Raw genomic sequence first — 27,408 nt, 5'->3', positions numbered from 1 at the left:
GCGCTGAAAGTGAACACTCGATGGTGATTGGCTAATTTTTTTTTACGAGAGCTCAGCTCTCCCCCAGCTTCCCCCTACCCTTCTATATCACCTAACGGTTGTAATTACATAAGCAGATTCGGCACATTCGCAATAGAAAAGCGGCGCTTTCACGTTATGCTATTACAACTGTGAAATTACAAACAAAAAATACACGTTCTGAGATATGAACTGAAATGAATTGTGAATTTTATTAACATTAATCTTCCTCCTCCCTTTTTCACCTCAAAATATTTTGATGGCTGTAGCGCCACTGTCAGGCCGATTGGGGAGAGTCTTAGTGACGTTGTAGACAGTTTGAGTACTACAATCCCTTCAAGTTTCAAGTCTCTATGACTTTTTTTTTACTCCATCAGTTTTAGATGGAGATTGCTGATCCTTGGCCATTCTAACAATTACAATAGGGTACAACAGCGCTTGAACCTCTAAAGTCTACAGTAAGTGTGGAAAATTGGACTATAGCAGCATACAAGAAATGAAAAAACTCAGATACAAACAGCCAACATTTTTGTCTGTTTTGAATAAAAAATGGCTGAACACAGCTCTGAATCATTCTGGCCCAATTTAACACCTGTTTATTTGTTTATCTGCAAAAAAACAAGGTATACCGCAGTGTTCCCGCTGTCCCTGGTCTTTAATTACACAATGGCCCTCCATCAAATTACATCCATCTATTGTTTATTAAACGCATGACTAATTTATTGGAGCAAATAAATCAATCAGCATGTTTAGCAGCGCTGTAATAACAATCTACGGGAAGTTTAAAAATCAGTGAATTAGGAATCAGGACATAACCGTATTATATGGAATTATGCAGAAAGCAGTTACATTACGTGCCGAGTCAATACATCCCCATGCCGGCAGAAATAATAAAGGGAAAGATATGATTATTTGCCCGTCTTTCAAATCAGTCAGCTCACTCCATCTGGCTGATTATACGTCCCCTCTACCACAGTAATTCAATTATGATCTATAGTTCCACGTAGGCAGGCGGAAAGAGGGAAACAGAGAATAAAGTAAAGAGGGAGGGAGGGAGGGAAGAATGGCCGCTCTAGAGATTATAAATCAATAACTGACGGTGATTTGTGTGTGGCTGGAACGTGAAGGTTACACATCTTTAGGAGTACGGCAGTGAATATTCCTCTCACACTTTTTTGCTTTTTTTCTCATCAGCAAAATGATACAGGATCTTCCACTAAACGCTTTTCTTTCTTCAAACAGCTCAACCGGTCTTCATGCCCTCTCACTTACAATATTCGGACCCACTTTAAAGGATGATGGAAAGATAGGAACACTTAACATGTTAACATCTTTTTACACCTACATTCAACGATGCAATCAATAATTAATGGATTCATAAAAGATCTCAAATAGCTCTCTAAATTTTCGTGCTACAGAAATAAAAACAAAATGCACCCAGGGATGAGCATGCTGGTAATTTTAGGCCGCTACAAATAAATCAACAGATAACTGGGCTCCATTTGTGCTATTTAACATTTATGCTAAAAATAAATGTTAAAATCATTAACTTTAATTTAGCAGATGCACTTCTTTGGTCACAACCAAAAAAAATCTTGTTGCATCCATATTTTTAAGAAAGCTTGTCAAGTTAAAAATAGTTTCACAAACAATAGCAATCAGACTACAAGGCACTGCCACTCATTATTTTACAATCCCCACTATGCTGCTAGTAGCAAAGACATTACACCGCATTTTTAATCACACTCCTGTGTGTGTGTTTTGACTTTGCTGGTTCCTTTGCTAAGACAATACAGATCTGCCATCACAAAACTTTATGATCCGGCTTGCAAAACTCTTCTCAAAGAAGCAACCTCTTGTACATCAAGGACATGTCCCATTTTGCTGGAAGAGGTCAGAGCAAGACCTCTCATGCCTGAGAGCAATTACACGGCTCTCCACGAAGCAGAGAGCTTCAATCCAGCAGACATCACAATGAGAGTCTATTCAGAAGGCACTTTGATGTAGGTTATGGTTTTTCAGTACCTTCACATAATCCAACGCTGGTGGCAGTTTAATGTAACATTGAGAGTGTTTATGTGTTTTGAGTGAGCAATCAAATTTCCAACTTATTTTTCCTTCTCTACTAATTCATGTCTCTGTGTATCGATGTAAGCAAATCTCCCTTTACAGATGAAATATCTGAAACTGATCCCACTTTAAATGAAGTTCACAGAGACGTCAAACAAATCTCTAAAGTCCAGGCAAACAGCCAAACAAATGATTCCTCTTTGAACATCATTGGGCACGTTTCCATCTACTATCAACCGAATACTAATGTAATCAATGTCAATGTCAGCTAGACATTGAAAGCTGCCGTCTGTGGAATGTAATTTCTCCACAGTGCTCAACAGAGGATCATTTGCATTATGTTTTGGCACAAAAACACTGAAGTGAGCAATCAAATTTCCAACTTATTTTTCCTTCTCTACTAATTTCATGTCTCTGTGTATCGATGTAAGCAAATCTCCCTTTACAGATGAAATATCTGAAACTGATCCCACTTTAAATGAAGTTCACAGAGACGTCAAACAAATCTCTAAAGTCCAGGCAAACAGCCAAACAAATGATTCCTCTTTGAACATCATTGGGCACGTTTCCATCTACTATCAACCGAATACTAATGTAATCAATGTCAATGTCAGCTAGACATTGAAAGCTGCCGTCTGTGGAATGTAATTTCTCCACAGTGCTCAACAGAGGATCATTTGCATTATGTTTTGGCACAAAAACACTGACTTAACTGGAGGTTGCTCTAGACAGACAAGAACCCACCGCCATCTTTCACTTAATCTCACTCCACTTTTTTTCTCTACATCTCTCCCATGAGACTGGGATCTTTATTGTAATGGCCTAGAAGTGGCTACAGCCACATCCATGACTCAGCGAATCGCTAGAGCAGATTGGAGTAGATTACTCCTTAACCACCAGACTTGGCTAAATACCAAGATTCCATCCCTAATTAAAGTGCAAGATGCTGCTTTTCAATCTGAAGACAGTAGTGGCAGTATGGTTAGATACAGTGTGCCTCATCCTAATGTCAGAGGAGGATGGACTCCTCCAACTGAGCCTGGTTCCTTCTCAAGGTTTTTCCATCCATTGCCTAAACATGTTATGGTTTTTTATTCCCTTATTGCCACAGTTACTGAGGTCTTTGAGACATTATGGCATGATTTTTTGCTTTGAAACAACATGGGCTGTGAAGATGTTCTATAAAAATACAGATGAACTGACCTGACCATAATGCTGGATAAAAAAAAAAGACCAAAAAGTCTAAATAAACCTCCCAAAATCAAGATCCACAACTATAAATAACATGTATTTTTCTCATTTTCTCAGCATTATCACTGTTTGATTATTTTTGATGACATCATAGACAGCAGCAGGTCTAATAGGCTGCATTCACACTAATGTGCAGATCTATTTGAACATATCAAATGCTTTGTCCTTTCCTTAAGACATAACTCTGTAATTTTGCATTATGCAAGCACTTTGAGATGCAAATGCATTTCACCGTATGAATGATTGTTAAACAATATTCATGCAATCAACACATTAAAATATTAAGTTCATTTACACATTACAAGTGCTGTAACAGCATTGTTGGGTGGCATTATTTAGAGAACCACCACTCCTAAGAGAACCACTCTAAATATACAGTGAGATTTTTATTTAAAAAAAAAAAATATTTACACTTGCTGACAGCTGAATTTATCACAATTCATTGTGATTAGACTCCAAGGGGGAGTCTAAAGAATTGCATATACAATAGCATATTCTTGCGTCCACATCTTGTGAAATCAATGTGAATTCCAACAAAGTCAAAAGAGGCTCCAAAACAGAAAGTAAACAAAAACAACTTGCATATCGGAAACTGACAAAACTGTGGCATCTGAAAGTCTTACAAGTAAGGAATTCTTATTTAAAACCTCCGACTCTGCTCTCAACCAAACCGCCACAAGATATTTCCAGTCAGTAAGCGCTCACTCAACTATGAGCCAAGAAGTTATTCCTGAAGGGCTGTATTTGCGCATTTGCTTATATGCACGCTGAATGTTTCTGCACCTTGTCACGCTTGATCAACTCTCATTACTGCCTCTTGTTTGCATCACACCTCATAAACATGGCTACCGATGCCGCTCGTCTCACTCGCTACCCAGAATGCAATAATCCACATGTCCTCATTTGCATGCAATTTATTGTGAACTTGTCAGCGTCGTGGTTGCCTCCTGTCTATTCTCTCATTTCAAATGAAGGCATCAAGACACCATCATTCATCGCACGTCATCTGAAACAGAGAATGTACAAGCTGAGCCAGCTGTGATTACATTTCTCTTGGTTCCATTCAGCAAGCAAGAAAAAAAAAAGTCAGAAAATGAATGATTTGATGACAGGCAACATTAAAGGCCCAGTCAGAAAGTTTAAGATGTTTAAAGTGATTTGTTTGTTTTGCAGTGGTTAGCGAAATATTGATGGCTTGCGATAAAATGCTGTCTAGGGACATAGAGCCGTTAATTGACACCACAAGTTTATTTCTTCAAGTCAATTTCGGCACATGTAACAAACTGCTGTGCTCTGATTTAAAATAAATCTTTGAGTAATATTACTTCACTGTCCCAAAACCCCAAAATAAAAAAATAAAAATAAAAACTTCATATAACATTTAGGACATCAAGCAATGGCATTCAAATATTCCTAATTGCTATTGATTCCTTGTTTTTGCCATTCTGACATTTCGTTTAAACGGCCTACGTTTCTTTGAAAGAGAGAGGGGAAAAGCAAGGTCTATTTCGATGTGCGGTCTGTTAGGCCTGGGTAATCCAATATAAACAGGCGAGAATCAAAGGACCGGAAAACAGGCAAGGCAAAACTATGACAGGACTAGGCTAGACTAGGAAACAGGAAATCAAGAAACAGGCTCCATAAAGTAGCTATCAACGAACAGTGATAAGTGCTAAACAATACTCGGCCAATGTCCATCCGAGAAGCCGCTGGATCCTTGTGTGGCCGAGTATTCTGTTACGCACTTATCACTGTTCGTTGATAGCTATTTTACGGAGCTATATACCTGTTTGCCATTGTCAGAACCTTGCCTGTTTTTATGACCATGCCTTTAAATAAAATGTTAATGGATTTATGCACTCTGAGTTAGTAGATTGCAGTGATTTTATCTTGTTGTTGTTGTTTTTATTATTATTATTACAGATTAGCTCTTAAGCCATTCTTCAAAATCTAGATGAATGGTAAGATACTAGCTGTGTTATCCAGTAACATCAGGAAAAAAAAGTCATTCATGTCTGTGGGCGTCTAGTTTACTCTTGACACGGCACCAGCTTGCCAAGCCTTCATGTTTACAAGTAGGTAGCACTTTTTGCATGAAGCCAAGGTGTATGAAAAAAAATAACACCACCATTGTGTGGTTAAAGCAGTTAATCCAAATGTCCTGAGCGAGCCAAAATGGCTTCCGGAGTTTTGGAGCAGATGGAGCCGGTTACCACACCTCAGTGGAGCTGAACCACGCAAGCAGAGAGAACAGAAAGGGTTGGTCGAGATTAAGTTTTAAATGGTCTGTGAGCACATCTGAAAAGCGAAGGAGAGAAAATGAAAAAAAGAGGAAGACAAAAGACATTTAATGGAAAACAATAGCATGAAGCATAAAAGCCTTTAAGTGAAAGATGGAGAATAAAACCCAACAGGACAGGAAAGAATACAGAAGAGTAAGCACACCTGAACCCATCAAAACAAAAACACAGTGGCTTTAGCTTCTGCTCGGTGCTGACAGATTATTTGATAACAGGGGAAAAGGCTGGGGCAACTATTTTTAATCTAAAATTAATTAGGGGAATTTCATTTGGTCTTGAAAGCAACCATGCAATCATTAACATTAGGAGCAAAATTACATAGCGCCAAGCTTTTGATCAGCAAGAGACTGCTATTAGGAACAAAGGGAGTGTCAGTGTTCATTTACTTTATAATGCCAATGTCGATTCTTTGAAATGCCATTCACAACATATGCACTGGAGTTTAAACCTTTTACATTCCCCAAACTCCCCAAAAGCTAAACATATAAATGTGTAAATGCATAATTCAGAGTAGATTGTTCCAATGCAACACCACTGATGTCATTATGGCAGTGAACTTTACCCCGTCACATTTACACATACACTATCTGCTATAGACAGTCGGTTTGGGATTCAATTAAAAGATCATTGCAAAATTCAAAACTAAGAAATGTCAAATAAATAAATATTCAAGATTCTGCTTTATTTCTAGGTCACTAGTCAGGAGTAAATGTATCCATGTCTGCTGGAGTGCTGGTGCTGTTAAAGCAAGACAAGGACATACTGTACCAAATACTAAGAAATGCATGTAAATTTTTCAGTTAAACTCTAAATTGTGTTTTCAGGCTGATAATATCATTTGCAAAGGGGAAAAGAGAGTGAAAATTAGAAAGTCTCAGGTTTTTGAACCCAACTGTATTAGGCTTAATGGCAATACACTGGTCAGTTATATTTACACACAAAGGTCCTGCATTATTTATTCAACCTTTTAACCATCAAAATCCATCCATCGACTCGTTTTGACCCATCTAAATCTATTCATTGACGTTGCTATAATTGCTGCTTTAAGCCATGAAAGATTTTCTGCCCATTACGAATGTAGACGGGCTGCAACATGCGCTAACCAGAAAGATTCAAACAAGCTAGGCAATCAGATTTCCGCTCCCTTGATGCTGTGCGTGTGTTCCTCTCATCTCCTGTCTTATTTCAGGAAACACGACCATCTCTGTCTCATCCAGTATACTGAAAATGTGAAAATGTAAAATGCATAGCATGCAGCATTCAGCGTTACCAAACCACTTATTATTTAATATAAATAATTTCATATAAACATTGTTTTGTCCCAATATTTTAATGCAACTGACACTGTTTGTAAATGGTCAGAAAAGCTAATTATAGCTTCCACAGGAGCAGGACATTTATATTGGATGTTGCACTGCTGGGGAAAACGAAATTGAATTGTACTACGGAGTCCTGCACATGACATGTGGGGGAAAAATAGATATTAATAATTTGTTGCTACAACTTCATTTGTTCCTACGACTTATTAAGTCGTGGCCACATTTTATTAATTAATTCCCTTGTTAAATTAAGATTAAGGAACAAATTACTACAACATGGCGACAGTAAAATAAATAAATAAAAAAATACATGAGGAAATTACTGAGATTCTGAAGGCCACAATATCTTTCATTTTCCCCCCCGCATGTCATGTATAGGACTCCATACAAATAAACTTGACTGAATAATAAAAAACTAATAAATAAAAAGCTAACAGCTACTAACATAGAGTAAATAAATACATTCATGGCACAATCACTCCATAACACTGATAGCATTGTGCTGTGAATACAGTTTTTAGTGACTATACCACTTTAAAAAAACAAGACCTTCTCCATTACTTATGAATGACTTGTTTTACTTGGTGTGAAAACACTGATGTGGGATTTGTGTAGAATTAAGTCATTGGTCTGAGCTCACGAGATGTCAGAGGGGGGGAAAGGAAATCAATATGCTGCCCATCAGCAAGGCTTAAGTGCAATGTTTAAACATGCAGCCAGGAGAATTCAAAACAGAGGAGGAAGTGATGTCTGTGCTTGGCCTAGACAAAGAGTTTAACGCTGTATATGTAAAAAAAATAAAAATAAAAAATAGACAAAGCTAAGAGATTTTTTGCAGCATAGTCGACTTAGTAAATAGTGTTAAGCCCCGTTCACACCAAGATCGATAACTATAAAGATAACGATATTAGCGTCTAAGCACACACTCATCTGCCGCTTTAAATTCTCAAGCTCGTTACAACAGGATGGGTTCTGATTGGCTGTCAATGTTTTTATCGTTCATCAGCTAGAAAAAATTTGAAAGTAATAAAAAAATACATGAGGAAATTACTGAGATTCTGAAGGCCACAATATCTTTCATTTTCCCCCCCGCATGTCATGTATAGGACTCCATACAAATAAACTTGACTGAATAATAAAAAACTAATAAATAAAAAGCTAACAGCTACTAACAAAGAGTAAATAAATACATTCATGGCACAATCACTCCATAACACTGATAGCATTGTGCTGTGAATACAGTTTTTAGTGACTATACCACTTTAAAAAAACAAGACCTTCTCCATTACTTATGAATGACTTGTTTTACTTGGTGTGAAAACACTGATGTGGGATTTGTGTAGAATTAAGTCATTGGTCTGAGCTCACGAGATGTCAGAGGGGGGGAAAGGAAATCAATATGCTGCCCATCAGCAAGGCTTAAGTGCAATGTTTAAACATGCAGCCAGGAGAATTCAAAACAGAGGAGGAAGTGATGTCTGTGCTTGGCCTAGACAAAGAGTTTAACGCTGTATATGTAAAAAAAATAAAAATAAAAAATAGACAAAGCTAAGAGATTTTTTGCAGCATAGTCGACTTAGTAAATAGTGTTAAGCCCTGTTCACACCAAGATCGATAACTATAAAGATAACGATATTAGCGTCTAAGCACACACTCATCTGCCACTTTAAATTCTCAAGCTCGTTACAACAGGATGGATTCTGATTGGCTGTCAATGTTTTTATCGTTCATCAGCTGGAAAAAATCGATTTGAAAGTGATTCCAACGATATCGTTTCTCTGTGCCTTTATCATTATAGCTGTGGTGTGGACTCTGCTATTCTTTAATATTGAGAACAATTTTTAGAACTATATCTTTATCGTTATCTTTATAGTTATCGTGCTTGGTGTGAACGCGCCTTTAGACGTTTTTGTGAAAAAACGGTTGCAAGAACATTATATTAACTATATGGCACCTTGGTAAAAATGGACAAGGTAATCGCATTTCATTACCTTATGAATGCTATATCTGATAAATATGCAAACAGTTCTCCTGGAATTGATAGCGGGAGACTCCAGTAATATGAACCTAATCTCATGGCACATTACTTCATCAGCATTTCACAACGTTTATAAAGCCAAAAAGCTATCAGGTATATTTTATATCTAAAAACACATTTAAAGCTCACATTGATTGTGTCTTATGTTTAGATTTCCAAGCCCTGCTGAAAAAGAAAACTGGTTTAACCCAGGCTATGATAGTTTGCTGCACTTAGAAGGCCAACAAGCTGGTTTCTATGGCTAAACCAGCTGAAAACAAGCTTGTAACAGTAACAATAATGTTAAATTTTCATTTTATTATTCTTTTTTTTTTTCAAAAAGATGTGAGGAAGTAAAAGTTAACAGAAACAGAAACATTTATACTTTTTAGAATATTCCTACGAACATTATTGTTGAGGTCAGCGTTTTGTTTTTTTGTTTTTTGGTGGTATGGTGGTAAAAAAATATTCAGCAAAGACACATTAAATTGATCAAAACTTAACAGTAAAAACTATTAAACTATTACAAAAGATTTTCTATTTTAAATAAATGACCAAAAAAGTACCACAGTTTTCATAAAAATATTAAGCAGCAACTGTTTTCAACATTAATAATATTAAAAATTGCTGTTTGAGCACCAAATCAGGATATTAAAATGATTTCTGAAAGATCACGTGACACTGAAGACTGAAGTAATGGATGCTGAAAATTAACCTTTGCCATTACAGGAATAAATTACATTTTAAAATACATTCAAATAGAAATCAGTTATTTTAAATAGTAATAATATTTAGCTGTTTTTACTGGGGGTTTTGATATAAAAAAAAATGCAGCCAGGTCAAGCATCAAAGACTTTTTCAAAAACATTAATAAATCTTACCAACCCCAAACTTTTTTCAACGGTATTATGTGTATTTCTACTTCATTACTTTGATTAATAGACAGATCAAATGCACTGAATAAATCTACTGTGAGGACTGATAGAACTTTTATCCGAGAGAAGTAAATCATTAACTCACCTATATATCTCAATTAGAAATCAAGTCATTCTCTGGGATACAGTTATGAAATTGTAGATCAGCAGAGATGATGGATGCTATTAATTTCACTCTTATTAAGACACCGCACAAAGGCAACCAGGCATTTTCCGTAGACTCCTACTGGTCAACCATGAAGTCTGAAACCTGTCCAGTTAAAACAGTGGGACATTCTGTGATGTGACAGGAAGTGGAGCAGTTGTGCTTCTAAACCAGGCGACAGGGACCGGCCAATCAGATCCATTCAATCTGTGTCTGTTGCCATAGACGTGCCAACCTCTAACTGAAGAAAGCCTTGTCCACTTCTATTTTGTTTTGTAACCAGCGAATCTGGTAAGCTTAATGTACTTTACTTTTTATTTTATTTTTATCATATCTGAGGCAGAAACCTACATTGTATGGGCCTTATTCAAGAAACACCTGCAGAAGTAATTTGTCGCTGTAAAAACATTCGTACATAAATTGTCCTATTCCATTCAACAAGTAATTTACGTAAGAATGGATTTACACACAAATTTGCTCTGCTCATGTTTCAGAAATAAGGCCAAATGTGTGTGTTCTGAAAGGATGTGTGTGTGTGGGACAGAAAGAGTGGCTGATGTGAGAAGTGTGTATACTGTATGGATAACAGTAGTGTTTAGAAGATTGCATACAAATCAATCGTCAACCCCCCAAAGAAAACATTCTCTCATTGCGTTAGAAAATAAGACTCCCCAGGATAAACAACATACATGCTTCCAAAATACCACACGATTAGTCATAATTTCATTAGATCGAAGGCCAATAGCAGTGGAATCTGGCAGGGTGCTACTAATCAGCGAGCAACAGAGAGTGATTTTGCATCACTCTGTAATTTTCAGTGTCACGATTTGCTCCCAAGAACACAGAGACGAAATGAGAGAAATCTTTCCAATTCACTGGCTCATTGATTTCCCTCCTACTCCAAATGCCTTTTTCCTCTCTCACCGTTATCTGAGGTATCATTTTCGGCCGTGTCAGAGACTGCCGTTCTTGTCTGCTTGTTGGCAATATCGAAGGTCATTTGCTGTCAGGACCATGAAATATACGGATACACAGACACCACACACATACAAACACTATAAAGTGCTTTCTGCTGGTCTGATTTATACTGTGGGTATAACGTTACATCTTATGCTGATCTGGGATTAACGTCTTCCACCTGAACCCACATGCACACACACATACACACTCGAATACTGGCACACGGTTGTTTTTAAACGCTTATGAAAATTCTGTCATCATTTACTCACCCTCATTAATGGTGACTGATGCTTTCAAGCTTTTTAAAAGCATGCAAAAGCACCACAAGCATCATAAACGTGGTCTATACAACTTTAGAACTTTAGACTTTATGAGCCATTTGGACATGGTTTTATTGTGCTTTTGCATCCTTTTTTGAGCTTGAATGCTTCAGTCCACATTTACTGTAAATTGAAAAAGTTGTCTTTTTGTATTCCAGAGAAGACAGTCATACAGGTTTAGAAGGACATAATGGACATAATAATGGTGAGCAGATGATGACAGAATTGTCATTTTTGGGTTTACGCCTTCCTTTCTCACCTGTGCTCCTGGTCTTTCCGTTTCTGTGCGAGGTATTTTTTCTTGACTTCTTGGAGTTCATGGGCCAGACGTTCGATCTCATACTTGTAGTCTTCTGATTGGGACTCGTGCATGTTGAGCTCTGCTGTTAGGACCTGTGAAAGAAAAAGTATGTTTGAAACTGTTCAAATATCCTGACTTTACATGTAAATTCTATATTTATGCACTTGGTTGCTTCAAACTTGCCTGGCAACCATAACCGGGTCAAGTGTACAAACACCTTCATGATTTAATTATATGCAGTGGTACAGTACATATCACCATTTGTTCCAATTAAGTTAATTTAAGCATATTTTAATAAAAACACTGAAAAAACACTGAAATCTTCTCCTCCTACTAACACTGAAAAATTAGTAGGAAAATGTGGTTAATTGAATTAAAACAAATTGGATTAATTTTCTTTATGAAAAAAAAAATATATATATATTTTTTAGTTTAATTCAGAGCTGAAACGGCCTACAGATGAACTATATTGCTTTGCAGACTAATTGTTTAGTGATTAACAACAGTGATTATTTTTGGTACTTTTTTTCATTTTATTATATACTGAACATGAATGTTTTTAATGATAAACACCTTCATGATTTAATTATATGCAGTGGTACAGTACATATCATCATTTGTTCCAATTAAGTTAATTTAAGCATATTTTAATAAAAACACTGAAAAAACTCCTAAAGAAAGCTCCTAAGAGCCCAATTGCTTTGCAGACTAATTGTTTAGTGATTAACAACAGTGATTATTTTTGGTACTTTTTTTCATTTTATTATATACTGAACATGAATGTTTTTAATGATGAAAGCAATACATTCTTACAGTGATTTCAGCATGATTAGGTGCTCCACATAATCACGGTTAAACACTGTAACTCACAGCCTCAAGCAGTTCATTGCTTTTATATGCACTGCTTTGGTGCTTCCAGTTATGTTGCAAACCATCTAAATATTGCAAAGCGTCTAAGAGCCCGTTTGTCAATTACTTTGAAATGTTTCCTAAAGCTGCGCTCACCCTTCAGTAGGCACCTCTTTGCTATAAATGTGTCCGAGTTGTACAGTTGTGATCTATCACTGAGGATGTGTTCGGCTTCCTCCGAGCAAGGAACAGAGCGATTTCCTCTGCGGCATCTCATTGATCTCCGTCAATCTTTGCGCATATCAGTCAAGCTCTAATTGTCATTCATCCAATGTGCTCCAAACCACCCACATAGTGCAGGTGACCCAACAGCCCAGAGCTCAGTAATCAAAGGAACAGAGAGAAGAGAGATGCTAAAGAGAAGGAGGAAGATGGACAGAAAGTGAGAGAGGAAGTAATAAATGAAGAAATCTCTGATGTGCTCTGCTGCAGAGCTGGCTTTGGATTGGACGATTTGTGAAGGGTATTGCACATGACAGGCATTCAAAAATTTTCTGCTCATTGAAAGTTTTTTTTATTTAAATGTTTTTCCATTTACAAAATTAAATACAAATAATTAGAAAATAAAATAATTGTATTAAATAAAATAATAATTTTATTAAATAATATCATTTTAAAAACGTCAATAAGTCAATAATAAATCAATTCCAAATCAGTATTATTTGGCAGAATAATTGTTTAGCTATAAACAATAGTAATTATTTTTGGTACTTTTTAATTAATTTTATTAGCATTTTTTATTTTATTATTTATCGAACGTGATATTAATTATTGGACAATTTGGGAAAGATATTGCATATATATTACGGCAGTCTGTTTTTTTTATATATAATTTAAATGAATATATTCCAAATCAATATTTCTTGGCAAACTAGTTGTTAACATTTTTTTATTAATTTTATTGCATTTTTTAAATGTTATTATTTATTTAATATTCAGATTTTTTTGACAGTTTAGGAAGAGTATTGCTCAGACATTCAAAATGTTTCTGTTCATTGAAAGCTTTTTTTTTAAATATTATTTTTAAAAAAGAATACAAAATAACTATAATAATAATAATAATAACAACAACTTAAAAAATTGAATCAATTCCAAGTCTGCCACAAATTATTATCATTACCATTTTATCTTTGTTTTTATTTATTTTTTATTTATTTCTAATTTTTATTTATTTATTTATTACTTTTTTTCCACCAAAATTTGCATTGTTTAATCAACTTTCATGCAAAAACTGCACTTTTAGCAAATTTTTAAATGAACAAAATACTTCATCTGTTGTGAGCTTTTCATACAGCGTATAATAATATTCAGACTACTGGGTATTTTACAAAGACAAAACTCTGGAAACATCTTCCAGGCAAGCATGGAGAGTCAAAAGACTAAAGATTAATGTTAATTTCCTAAAGGGGGCTGGAGCGGGAAGACATGCTTCAATCAAAACAAAGAATGGGATGATTTTTCTGTTTGGCTCATTAGTAAGGCTTCTGTTCTAATGTTAATTACGCTGAGCTTTGTTTATTTAAAGCTTTGCCAGTGATGCCTGTGGTGCCTAACTCATTTTAAGCTTGGCAATAAATTATCAGAAAGCCAAACCCCACTATGCCTACCTTCGGGCCATTATTTTTAAGTTCAAGGGCGCCAGAGAGTTTTATACTCCACACTGCAGATATTCTAATAGATCAGCTCAGAATTTCTGCCGAGCTAAGGACTTTTGAGTCTTTAAAGTCTGTTACATCCATTTTTGTAAAGAATGGCGAATGTAACGGAGCACTTTCTACTGTCCTGACTGCAGAGGACAGTTTGCCTGGTTTTCAGATCCAGGGCTAGTTTCCTGGATCCTAATGTTCCTGATCAAACCGCAGCTCAAAGATCAGCGTATATCAGTGCTATATGGACATTATAAGGTCACCGAAGGCTCAGCGAGAAGAGAAGAGAAGAGAAGAGAAGAGAAGAGAAGAGAAGAGAAGAGAAGAGAAGAGAAGAGGTTTATTAGCGGACCTTCAGTTGTTTGGTCTTCTCCCGGAGTATTCGCTGATAAACCTGTAGTTTTTCCGCTGCTTCCAGACCAGGCTGCCGAGCAAGGATGTGTTTCAGCTCGACGTAAAGTTTCTCTTTCTCCTGCAACACAAAGTAAAACAAAATCAAATTAATTTTAAATATGAAGTACCAAATTTAATTTAATTCCATTTTTAATTCAATTTTTAGTACAATTGGAATGTAATTTTTAATTTTATTTCATTTTAAACATGTTAATTTAATTTAATTTTTCAATACAATTTTAATGTAATTTTTTATTCTATTTCATTTTAAACAAAGTATCATAAAGCACCTAATTTAATTTAATTTAATTTTAAATGAAGTATCATAAAGTAGCTAATTTAATGTAATTAAATTTTTAATAAAATTGTAATGTAATTTCTAATTTTATTTAATTTTAAAGTATCGTAAAGCTACCAAAATTACCAAATTTTGCCATAGGTTTGATCGCAACATATAATCATTGCTGTTAATAGTGTTCACCGTCTGTTTGATTACATGAAATTAACTAACTGCTTAATTTTACCATACATTTCTGCCATATGGACATCAACTTGAGATAGTCACCAATTATAAGCTATTACTAAATATAATGTAGAAACTTAAATTTTCTGTAAAGCTGCTTTGCAGCTATTTGCATCATGAAAAGCGCTATAAAAAATAAACTTGAATTGAATTGAATTAAAACAATTTTCATGTAATTTTTTATTTAATTTAATTTTAAACAGTAAGTATCGTAAAGCACCAAATTTAATTACATTTTATTTAATTTTAAGTTTAATTTAAATGTAATTTAATTTTAAACATGAAGTATTGTAAAGCACCACATTTAATTTAATTTCATTTAATTTCATTTTATAGAATTTAATTTAAGATTTAAGTTTTTACACAATTTTTCATGTAATTTACAAATTTAAATTAACAAATAAAAAATTTAATTTTAATGTAACTTTTAATTTAACATATAATTTAATGTAATATTAAATAAATAGTACTTAACAACATTAGTTCACTATTGTTATTTTACTTTATATAAACAGTGAAAAATCCCAGTGATGTTATTCTATTATCTTCTAACAAAAATAAGTAATGTAACTAACTCTACAATGAATCAAATCCTCTAAAACACTGTGAAAATTCTCTGAGATGTTCAAAATGTGTCACTCTTTTTCTCCTGAATAGACTTCAAAAGAGATATTTGTTAGTTCATTGTTAGATCAGAGCATGAGATCTCTTTTACCATCAGTCGTACAATTATAAGCAATGATGCTATTTTTCAGTGTCACATCACAGAAAAAAAAGCTACAGCTAGATTCAGGGGACTGACAGCTAATTCGTTTTGTAAGCTAGTGTTAATTATCCAAGTGTGTGGAGGAAAGAGAGATGGACAACTAACACTAATCGCAGCACAGACCAAGTAATGACACACACACACACACACACATATATATGGATCATCAATGTTGCTAATTAGAGAGGGAGTACTGTCCAGTTTAAATTCATCAATGCTAATAAATGCAGACAGTCTGGTGTCTAAAATGATCACTAATATAAAGGCTTTGAATTTTCCATGGAACATAAATGATGTGCCACAGGAGAAATCATGAATTCAGGGGGTTTAGGACGACTGAAAGAAGATCGTTCATGATCAAAAGGAGCAGCATTCAAAATGAAGACACACTCATGGCCTCAACAACCACAAAACAGTTCTTTGTCTCAAACACATTACTGCACACAGCACACACACATAAACACACACACACATTATAGATGTATTGCAAAGCTGGAAGCTTAACACATTTTTTCCTCTGAAGCTCCCAGTATTTTTCTCAAGATATTTTCTGTCCTTTTTCTTTTCGCCGATACTTCACAGCCACGGTGGCCGTCTCTTCATAATTTCATCAATAGTGAAGTGTGTGTGTGTGTGTGTGTGTGTGTGAGATAGAGAGCGAGTCAGCTGATGAATGATTTATGACTGAGAGGCGTCTGGACTTTAATACACTGACTTTAGGATGACAACAAGGCCGAGATCAAACCCAGTCTCAGACTCCACCTTTCACCATGTCTCGCGCAAACATCTGCACTCATGGCGCGTTATCAAAGAATACATCACTTCAGCATCCGAAAACATTTCCACGGTTTGATAATGCTAATGCAGTTACACATGTCCTCAACGGAGACCCAGCAAGTCTTCTTAAAAGAATTGTTTCGAGTTCAAAAGTTAAGCTCTATCAAATTATTTTTCTCAGACTGTCAATAGCAGGGCTTGCCATCTGGGCAAATCTGAGTACAGTTTGTGACATTGCTAAGATTTCTTCTGAAATTCTACAAAGGACACATGTTCAATTATTAGCATCAGTTTCCGAGGAGAAATGAACTGGGATTTCATCCATGTTTTGTATGCACATTTTTTGAATATTGCATAAAAAATGCTAGATAAAATTTCCCACATGCACAAAAAAAAAAAAACGTACATGTTATCGTAAAGTGGATTAGCCTTTTATTTTGAAAGAAATAAAAAAATTAAATTATAATAAAATAAAATATGAAATTAATACTTCAGAAAGGATGCATTAAACTGATTGAAAAACTGTAATGACAGTAAAGACATTTGCAATGTTACAAAAAAATTATATTTGAATAAATATATGCTGTTTATTTGAACTTTCTATTTATCAAATAATCCTGAGAAAAGTTTCACTTATCACCACAAAAATAGAAAGCAGAACGACCATTTTCAACATTGTTAAAAGAAGACACGTCTCTTGAGTACTACTTGGAATAATCACTTTAACTTCTTAAGACCCGGCAAAACATTTTAGGAAAATTGTTTTATTTTTTTTAATGTCATTACATTGTTTAGAGCACTGTTTCTCAACCAGGGGTCCGTGGACCCCTAGTGGTCCTTGACGTAAGGCCAGGGGGTCCATATCAAGTATGAATTTTTGTATAAATTTTGTATATTTTGACATGACATGTTCCCATGAAAGAAAAATCCAATATAGCTGATGATATGGCCAAATACTGGACAAGTCAGCTAACTTGAATTATACTTGACTGTATTTGGTCCTCACAAAGACACACAAATGATTCATAGATGAGTCAATTTTGTTCTGGGGGTCCTTGAGGATGGTTCTGAATTGGACTGGGGTCCGGTACGCCAAAAGGTTGAGATTCACTGGTTTAGAGCATTAAAAAAATAAAAATAATAAAAATAATAATAATAAAAAAAATGTAAAAGATATTTCATTCATAAGTTATGCTACGTCCTTGATAGAGGACATCGGGACTCAATTAAAAAAATAAATAAATAAAAAGGCATGAATGAACATGCATAGGTAAAAACAATTGATTTTTTTTAAATCACCAATACATTTTTAGTTTTCAGGATTTTTTTTACCAAACTTTTTATAATTCTCAGCTATATTATAACAGAATTATTTGATATACCATTTTTCTTCATGCAAAATGTGTGTAAAATGGCCATAAACAGGTTTTCTCATTATATATAATGTATCTATAAACTAAATCTAATTTGCATATTAATGTGTTTTTGGGGCAACATGTAATGAAAAAATAAGCGTAATAATGGGAGTAATAATTGACAAGACTTTCATAATAATATATAATATTCATAGGAATATTGAAATATATTTTCTTTCCCTATTCATTTGTTGTGTCTCCCAAAATGCGTAATAAACATGCTTTTAGTCCCGGTGTCCTCATATCAGGGACATATATGAAATCAACCTCCTGTTTCGTAACAGAAAGTCATATTTTGATTTGAAACCCCATAACGTTTTCCTGAGATGTTGATTTATGACACACAGTTTAAAAATTTGTCAGATTTAAATGATAATTAAAAAAAAAATTATCATATTTCCATAAGACTAAATTCATATCAGACATTTTTGAAGACCAAGCAGAGGGAGTGGTCATGGTGAAACATCCAAACTTTTAGTATCTCTGAAAAGCCCTGAATGTGCTCTGTACAGGACATGTATAGTCTCAGAGAAATTCACTAAAATATAATGTCCTCATATGAGGATGCAGGGTCTCAGGAGGTTAAACAGCAAATTAATATATTTTATAAAGATCATGTGACATCGAAGACTGGAGTAATGGCTGCTAAAAAATCATTTTGCCATCAAACAAATAAATAAATAAAATCTTTATTTTAAATTAGAATAATATTTCACAATATTAGCCTACTATTTTTACTGTACTTTTCACACAAAAAAATGCAGTCTTGATGAGTATGAGAGACTTTCAAAAACATTTTTAAAATCTTGCTGGCCCTAGATTTTTCAGCAGAAGTGTATGTGTAGAAACTATGATGGAAAGGCATTAACAAAATACCTTTCTATTTTAATAATTTAAAAAATTTTGCACAAGTTTCCCTGGAAGTAACTAGTATTTTATCCTCATGAACACATTATATTAAAACACTGCTTATTTGGAAACTGTTTTCACAATATTCTTCACAACAATTATAATATGAAAATATAGCTAATGTCTCTAACTATTATTATTAATATCATTATTTTATTTTATTTTATTTTTACCTACAGCCTGAAATTCTTAGCTTTGCAACTAAAATATGTAATGAAATCAAATGATCTACTGAGAAACACATGCAATGCTACCTTCTTCCAGATGATGATAGTTAAAAATGTTTTTTGCCTAATGAATAGAAAAACACTGTCCATAAATACAATACTCTGATAATAATTCATCCTCCCTAAAGGAAATGACAAAGAATATCTGTCTTTGATTCAATGACCACACCACAGGGCCCTTCAAATCCTCATCTCTCCATATTCTCGCTCACTTTCTTTCTCTTTTACTCCATTTCCATCTCTCTCCCCCAAACTCATATTTAACAGCATGTCTTCTACAGTCATCCTCTTATGTAAGAAGTATTTTTACACATTGTTAACAAACAGGAAGTCACGTTGCTTAGCCTCATTCTGACTTCATTTCCTCTATATGTCCGACTGAATTATCACAGAAGCCTATGTGACATGAAGAACACTTGAAGTAGCTCTGCTGTCCCTGTTCAGCGCGATCGGTAGACGACGAGTGCGATTTAAAAGCAAACAGATGTTCTGTGTGTCAGTCCATTCAGAGATGAAGAAGACACGCTGTGACTGACAGTGACGGGAACACGCTCAATGTTCCCACCCCCGCAACAGTTTTCTCTGCCAAAGAATTTGGACGACAATTGTACGTCTACCGGCTTCCGACCTGTCTTACTTTGGAGACATCCTCCCTTGACAGCTAAGATTTTGACAGTCGCAATGACTTTATTTTGTTGCTCCTGCTGTCATGGCACAAGTTCTGTCACAAATGAGTGGAGAAAAGCCTTTGTGACTTCAAGCAGTGGGTCTCAATCGGTGGGTCGCAGGTCTCATAAGGTCAACAACAGCACAAACAGAAAATAAATAAATAAATAAATAAATGCAATAGATATCTTAAACTGTGAAACTGGCTTAGAAATCATTTTAGCTCAATGCTAACACTTAAATATGTTTTTGTTTTTAGTGTTTTTTTGTTTGTTTTTAACAAACTGATTAAGTCATTTTATGGCAATCAATGCAATATCAAAAAATCTTGTTATTTTTGCCTAATGAATAGAAAAACACTGTCCATAAATACAATACTCTGATAATAATTCATCCTCCCTAAAGGAAATGACAAAGAATATCTGTCTTTGATTCAATGACCACACCACAGGGCCCTTCAAATCCTCATCTCTCCATATTCTCGCTCACTTTCTTTCTCTTTTACTCCATTTCCATCTCTCTCCCCCAAACTCATATTTAACAGCATGTCTTCTACAGTCATCCTCTTATGTAAGAAGTATTTTTACACATTGTTAACAAACAGGAAGTCACGTTGCTTAGCCTCATTCTGACTTCATTTCCTCTATATGTCCGACTGAATTATCACAGAAGCCTATGTGACATGAAGAACACTTGAAGTAGCTCTGCTGTCCCTGTTCAGCGCGATCGGTAGACGACGAGTGCGATTTAAAAGCAAACAGATGTTCTGTGTGTCAGTCCATTCAGAGATGAAGAAGACACGCTGTGACTGACAGTGACGGGAACACGCTCAATGTTCCCACCCCCGCAACAGTTTTCTCTGCCAAAGAATTTGGACGACAATTGTACGTCTACCGGCTTCCGACCTGTCTTACTTTGGAGACATCCTCCCTTGACAGCTAAGATTTTGACAGTCGCAATGACTTTATTTTGTTGCTCCTGCTGTCATGGCACAAGTTCTGTCACAAATGAGTGGAGAAAAGCCTTTGTGACTTCAAGCAGTGGGTCTCAATCGGTGGGTCGCAGGTCTCATAAGGCAACCAACAGCACAAACAGAAAATAAATAAATAAATAAATAAATGCAATAGATATCTTAAACTGTGAAACTGGCTTAGAAATCATTTTAGCTCAATGCTAACACTTAAATATGTTTTTGTTTTTAGTGTTTTTTTGTTTGTTTGTTTGTTTTTAACAAACTGATTAAGTCATTTTATGGCAATCAATGCAATATAAAAAAATCTTGTTATATTTCTGATTATTACTTTAAATCTTTACCTTATCATTTTACAGAGCTAACAAACTAATCAAACCATGCTCATGTGCTAATTTTAATCCATTAAAATCCATTACAATGCAAAATGTAATTATAAAAAATATAGAAAAAATACTATTTTAAATTACTATTAAATATTGAAATGTTATTTTAAAATACAAAGTTCTGCTGATTAACCTTATTTTTTTTTTAACTGTGATTTTTTTTTTAAAATTCAGGATTCATTTGATGAATAGAAAGTTCAAAAGTGCAGAATTTACCCTTGTAAAAAAGTAATGTATTTAAAATACATTTATTTCATACTTAGTATAGTTCAAATCTATTAACATATTTCATACTGACATATCGCTCGAGACTTACTTATATACAAATTATACTTAAACTTTATTTGGAGTACTACTTGTGCACAATGCACATTTCTTAATATTAAGCCTAAATTGTGTTTTAATGTCACTATTTATGAGGATTGTGGGATCTTTAAATAATATCAGATTTTAAATGCAAGATATTTAAAGTGTACCCGAAGTATACTTGCAATAGTTCCACTTTAGCACAATCAAATATACTTCAGTATATCTTTAGTTGGACTTCAGAACTATTTCCACACAATTAAAGTGCTTTAAGTACAAAATTAGTTGTTCCAAATTAGCGGACTTTAAGTATACCGGTTTAGTATAAGAACAACTGAAAGGTATTTTTGTTAAGTAAATATGTAAATGTATTTGTAGTATACTTAGTGTGAAATAAATAAATAAATAAATGTTTCGCATACAAAATTTCAAATACTCTTTTTATGTAACAATGTCAAAGTCTTTACTGCCACCTTTGACTTTTGATCAATGCATGCTTGCAGAAAAAAGTAGTTTATTTTTTTTAAAAACTGACCCCAAACTGTTGAACATTAGTGTACTTCAATCTAATTACACACACACACAATAAAAAATTTACACGGTGCCCATAAGTGCATATCTCTGTACTTATTACACCCCTAGGGCAACTGTCCCTGACTCTCAAAACAAAATCACCTTGAAGAAATCATTCAGAAACTGGCTCTTAATTATTTTTAGGGATCACCACTAAATTCCAGAAGTTCTTGTCATGTCCATGGCGCTTAAAGGGGTCATATGATGTTGCTAAAAACAACATTATTTTGTGTATTTCGTGTAATGAAATGTGTTTATGCAGTTTAATTAGTATGTTATTTTCCACATACTGTACATTTTAGGAGGGCGTGGACCAGTCTTAACTTTTATAAAGAACATCTCTTTGGGTTTGAGACTTTAGTCTTTGCAACTTTAGGGATCTTATCTATTCACGAACAGCTTGTAACACTCCAAAGAGAAAGGAAAACTTGAAATCGCATCATATGACCCCTTTAAAATAACTCATAGTAGTGTGTACTAAACAGGTTTGTGTGTGTAAGCAGCAAGAGAGTTAGGACTGGAGTATAGCGTTTGAAAGACAGGAAGTGTTCATGCATTAGCTTTGGAAATAAGAGGTCACAAGCTTTCTATGAGTGCTGGATCTCCTGCGATACAATATCCCCTTCCTTTCTCTTTTACCCAAATGAAAACTTCAGCTCGGAAAACTCAATCTAACTCTGCGGCACCCAATGCAAACCTATCGCAGACCTTACGACCTATCTGTGTTACAGTGTTATATTGCATTAACTGTAGGGCATAATAAACTCCGCTGTTTGTTGCAGGTAAAACAGACCTTCCTGTCATACCTCAGTTTGTAATTCTGTCACTGGGCCATATCTTACGGCCACCATGCATGAATAAATAGTTAACCGTTAATCGCCTGTCCAGATTTGCCTGCACGAATATTAACTGACATGATATGTTCTGTGCCTCTTTTATTATCACACTGCCTCAATGCAAATAATGCGACAATTAGAGTCTGCATCTGTGTGAAAAACAGCGCCTGCTCTTTGTTTGCCATAAAGTGCTGCATTGTGAATACTTCAAGATCTATAATGGGTATTATATTCAAAATGGAGCCTGTCTCGCATCATTTCTGAATCACTACTGTCCTCCGTCTACAGAAGTGCAGCATTGTCTTGACTGCAATGGCTTTTTGCTATTGTGTCCTAAACGGTGCTATATTGCACACGCTGTCACAATTTTCACTGCAAACAGCTACAAAACTATACAACAATGCCCTGCTGTCTAACAACTGTGGTGGGGCTGTTTTAAAAGGCATCAAAGGCAGCTCAAGACTCACACAGCACTCGAGCCGAGCGACTTCATAATTACACAATGAGTTATAGGGGTGTTGTAAGGCAGTCAGCTTTAACCTAATTAGCACTGCATCCCAATATTCCTTCGAAGACGGGTTCATTTAATCTGCAGTCCATTGGCATATTCATTGATTTTCAGATTGGAACTGAAGTTGTGAGAAATCGCACAATGCTGATTCATTTATGCATTCTAAAAGAAGTTCATAGTTGCATCAAACAGAATTGCACAAAGAATATAAAGACAACAAATATTTCCAAACCATACAGAAGCACATAGAGACTAGAATATTTTAAAGAGAAGTTTTGGGGTAGATTTGTTTTAAGTAATAAATTATTTTACGCAGCAAGGATGAATTAAATTGATCAAAAGTGACAGTAAAGACATTTATAATGTTACAAAAGATTTCTATTTCAATATACTATTTATCAAGGAATCATGAAAATATGAAAAAATATATCACAAAGCATTTGGCAGCACAACCATTTTCAACACTGAAAATAATAATGATAAGAAATGTTTCTTGAGCAGGAAGTCAGCGTATCAGAATGATTTCTGAAGGATCATAACACTGAAGACACTGAATTCAGCTTTGCCATCACAGGAATGAATTACAATTTTTTAATTGTAAGAGTAATTCCCCAAAAAGAAATGAGGTTTATTTGGCATTTTTCTAACTTAATACAAGTTTGTTTTCTCCATTATAAAATTATATTACCAGAAAAACTCATTTAAGAGACATTTACCTGGGGGAAAAAATTGCAAAATGCTGAGAAAAAAAACAAAAACTATGAGCAACAATGCAATGGGCAAAGATGTTAATCTTATTAAATACATATCTTTACTGTATAAATTGAAAGACTGCACGGCTCTGGTATAGCCTAAAAGGTTTGTCCAATAGAAATAATGTGGGACACTATTATACTCTCCACCACAGCTTGTGTAAATATCAATAGTGTGTTCTGAATTGAGTTTAGGAAGAAAAGGTGAATCTAGTGATGACCTGAAAGAAATCAAACACGTTTTGGTATGATCTGATCCCTGAAAACGGCTGCTCATGTCCTAAGATTGCGATCCAGTCTGTTAAGCTTCATTTGATACAGGCAGTGAAAGGAACCTTTTTAAACTGGCTGTCTGTCTGATGTTAATGGCATTTTAAAAGCCCATTTTATAATTTCCACTGCATCTGAGCTCAAGATCCGAAGTGAGAAAAAACTCTTAACACCATCAAACTGAACATCACAGCCCATGTCTACCCATCTCGTAATGGTGAAAGTAAAGTGGACAGTTACTCCTAGAACATTTTGTCTGTCTCTTTCAGGCAAACTGCGAACTTTTCCGTCGTATTTTTTCCCTCTCTCAGTCCTATAACGTTTCTGATTAGTTGCTTTGGAGCCACCATTATAGTCTTCAAACTAACAAACCCAATTAAAAATCTCAAATACATAACGAAGAAAGCATAAAAGTTACCCTAGTCACGCAAACAGCACCTCCCTCCATCTCTCCATTCATAACCTAATCAGAGCTTCCAAGTGCATTTATGTAAACAAACGTTGCTCCCTCAAGAAGCTCCACTCGAGCACCTGCAACATCTGAGAAATCACATTTGTTTCTAGTCTGAGCAATGAACAGCATGGATCACTTCATTACAGACACTGGAGGGCTCTCTGAATACTAGACCATACACAAGGACAAAGAGGGGAAAATGACTAGTTCTAGACTATAATGCAAGTAATGTATGGCTAAACGTATAAATGATAGACTCTGCTTGTTGTATATTATTGAACTGAATGGCAGGGAGGATATTAAAATATGTCTCTATCAGGATACAGTACTTTAAAAAATGGACTCCAGTAAAAATCACTAATTATCAGTCCAGACAGAATCTGCAGAATTCTGTGGGATGGATTTTAATATGGTAAACGTAGAGAGTACTTTACTGCTATTAGGAGCTGGACGCATAATCAAATTAGTCCAAATATGTAATAATGGAACAAGCAAGGCACAGAGGAAGAGTAAAACGGTGGACATTCTGATTATGTGGAAATCTGTGGCGCTTTGTGCATAAGTGCTACAGGCACAGAAAAAAAAGTTATTCAGTAAGCTAATAACCAAATATTACAATCTAAAAGTAGCACAATCTGTATTACTTTTAGATAACTTTAAATTGCCTTAAAGCATCATTTGCAAATAAAGAACAGAGAAAATCAATATCAATTAGATAACTTTCAAATATAACTAATCTCTTTTTAACTAATTTAACTAATATGTAGTTATATAGTTATCTCTAAGATTTTTTTAAGAAATCAAGAAAAGGTAATGTTGTGAATTATTATTATAATTTTAATATAATAAATGTAAACTGTTTTCTATTTAAATTTATAGCTGTGATGACAAAGCTGCAAACAAGAGGGTGAATGGAAGCGAGAGGGAGAAACAAATCTCTTGGATCTCATATCGACAGGTTATGGCTCACAACATAATCCTAGCTGACCTTTCCCTCTCTGCAGCAAGCTTGTTTGAAAAGACACTTGTAGACATGTATGCTTTTCTATAGGCGTACACACGATACATTCTAGTATTCGCAGCTATTTTAGGGTTGGTCTGTGTACATATTCGCTGCATAGTCTCATCATTTTTCAGATTAGTTGTGCATCAATTTTGGTTTCAAACTAGATTTTTTACGATTTGAAGAAATTCTGTATTTTAGCATTAAAATTTTGCCTCCACAATTGCTGTGCAGTTAGGGTGTTACAAGTGGTTGCTTATGATATTTTTGTCTCAAGATATGGCTTCTCAAAGTAAGTGGAATCTTTTAATATTTTGTAATCATTTTTTGCTATCTGTATGCCTGATTGTTTAGAAAAGTAATAAACTTCTGCTTAGCTAGCATTACTTTAAATGAATATTTCATCCAAAAATGAAAATTTGCTGAACATGTATTCACACTCAAGCCATCTAAGATGTAGCTGAGTTTGTTACTTCATCGGAACATGACATCACTGCCTTATCACTGGATCCTTTGTATCGAATGGGTGCCGTCAGAATGAGTCTACACAGATAAAACTGATAGAAACATCACAATAATCCACAAGTAATCCACATGATTCAGTCCATCAATTATTGTGAAACTCTGTCTGTTTGTAATAAACAAATTAATCATTGAGATGTTTCAAATTTCAAAGCAGCTCTATCAAGAGTCCTCTATCAAAATCTTCATGGAACAGAAAAGTGAATGAAAGGTAGATAAAATAACACCCTGTCTACACCAGACATGACTGGCACAACACAACAAAAGCACGAAAACCCATTATATAATCAGTCTCTCCAAATATGCCTACTTCCATACTACATAGTAAGCGAAAAAAGTATGTGAATCAGGTAGTATGTCATAGTCATATGACTACTAATTCTACTAATTTTAGTCACTAATTCATAGTCATAAAACAGTACACAAAAAGTACCCATTGACTTACAACTTCCAGCAAGATTCTGAAGGGCACATCAGATAGACCTTTTTACTATCCCATGAGGCCACGGTAGAAAATTTGTGAATGGTTGTGAAGCGATGCAATTGATGTTAGTAGGTCCCATGATAGTAAAACATGACAGATGTAGTACTGTACATCCGAATTTCATTCATACAACACACAATCATACTATATAGAACAAACTTTTTTAACCATTGCAAAGCAAGTTTCAAACCGAATGGAGTACCTGCATGTACTATACAGTATGCAATTTTGGATGCAGCATGTAATTCTGGCAACACTGAATGCGGAGTGATGTGATGCGACACAAAAAAATAGTGTTAAAGGTCCCCTGAAATACTTAGAAACACGCAGCGTTACTCTATGTGTTGACGTCATTTTAACTGAAACAGGAAGACAGGGCGGGACATATCAAGCAGCCCCGCCCCTTTTTAAAATAGTCAATAGCGTTCGTTTATATCACAGCTTGGGCTAGAGCCGTTCAGAGCCGTTGAGCTC

At 34.9% G+C, this 27,408-nt stretch overlaps 1 protein-coding gene across 1 annotated transcript in view; it reads right to left on the bottom strand.

Moving 5' to 3' along the window:
- LOC107746299 (cilia- and flagella-associated protein 58-like) overlaps window positions 1-27,408 on the bottom strand; it is a 92,378-nt gene that overhangs the window by 4,102 nt on the left and 60,868 nt on the right. Inside the window, exons 16-17 of the mRNA XM_016560441.1 lie at window positions 14,544-14,679; window positions 11,595-11,728 (exon numbers count right to left, since the gene is read on the bottom strand). Coding sequence (XP_016415927.1) covers window positions 11,595-11,728; window positions 14,544-14,679 — 270 coding nt within the window. The remainder of the gene's footprint in view (window positions 1-11,594; window positions 11,729-14,543; window positions 14,680-27,408) is intronic.

The sequence above is a fragment of the Sinocyclocheilus rhinocerous genome, unplaced genomic scaffold, assembly GCF_001515625.1.
Source record: "Sinocyclocheilus rhinocerous isolate Xijiao unplaced genomic scaffold, SAMN03320098_v1.1 scaffold798, whole genome shotgun sequence".
Taxonomy (NCBI): Eukaryota; Metazoa; Chordata; class Actinopteri; order Cypriniformes; family Cyprinidae; genus Sinocyclocheilus; species Sinocyclocheilus rhinocerous.
The sequence above is the reverse complement of the archived record's forward strand: the minus strand, read 5'-3'. Positions and strand labels throughout refer to the sequence as shown.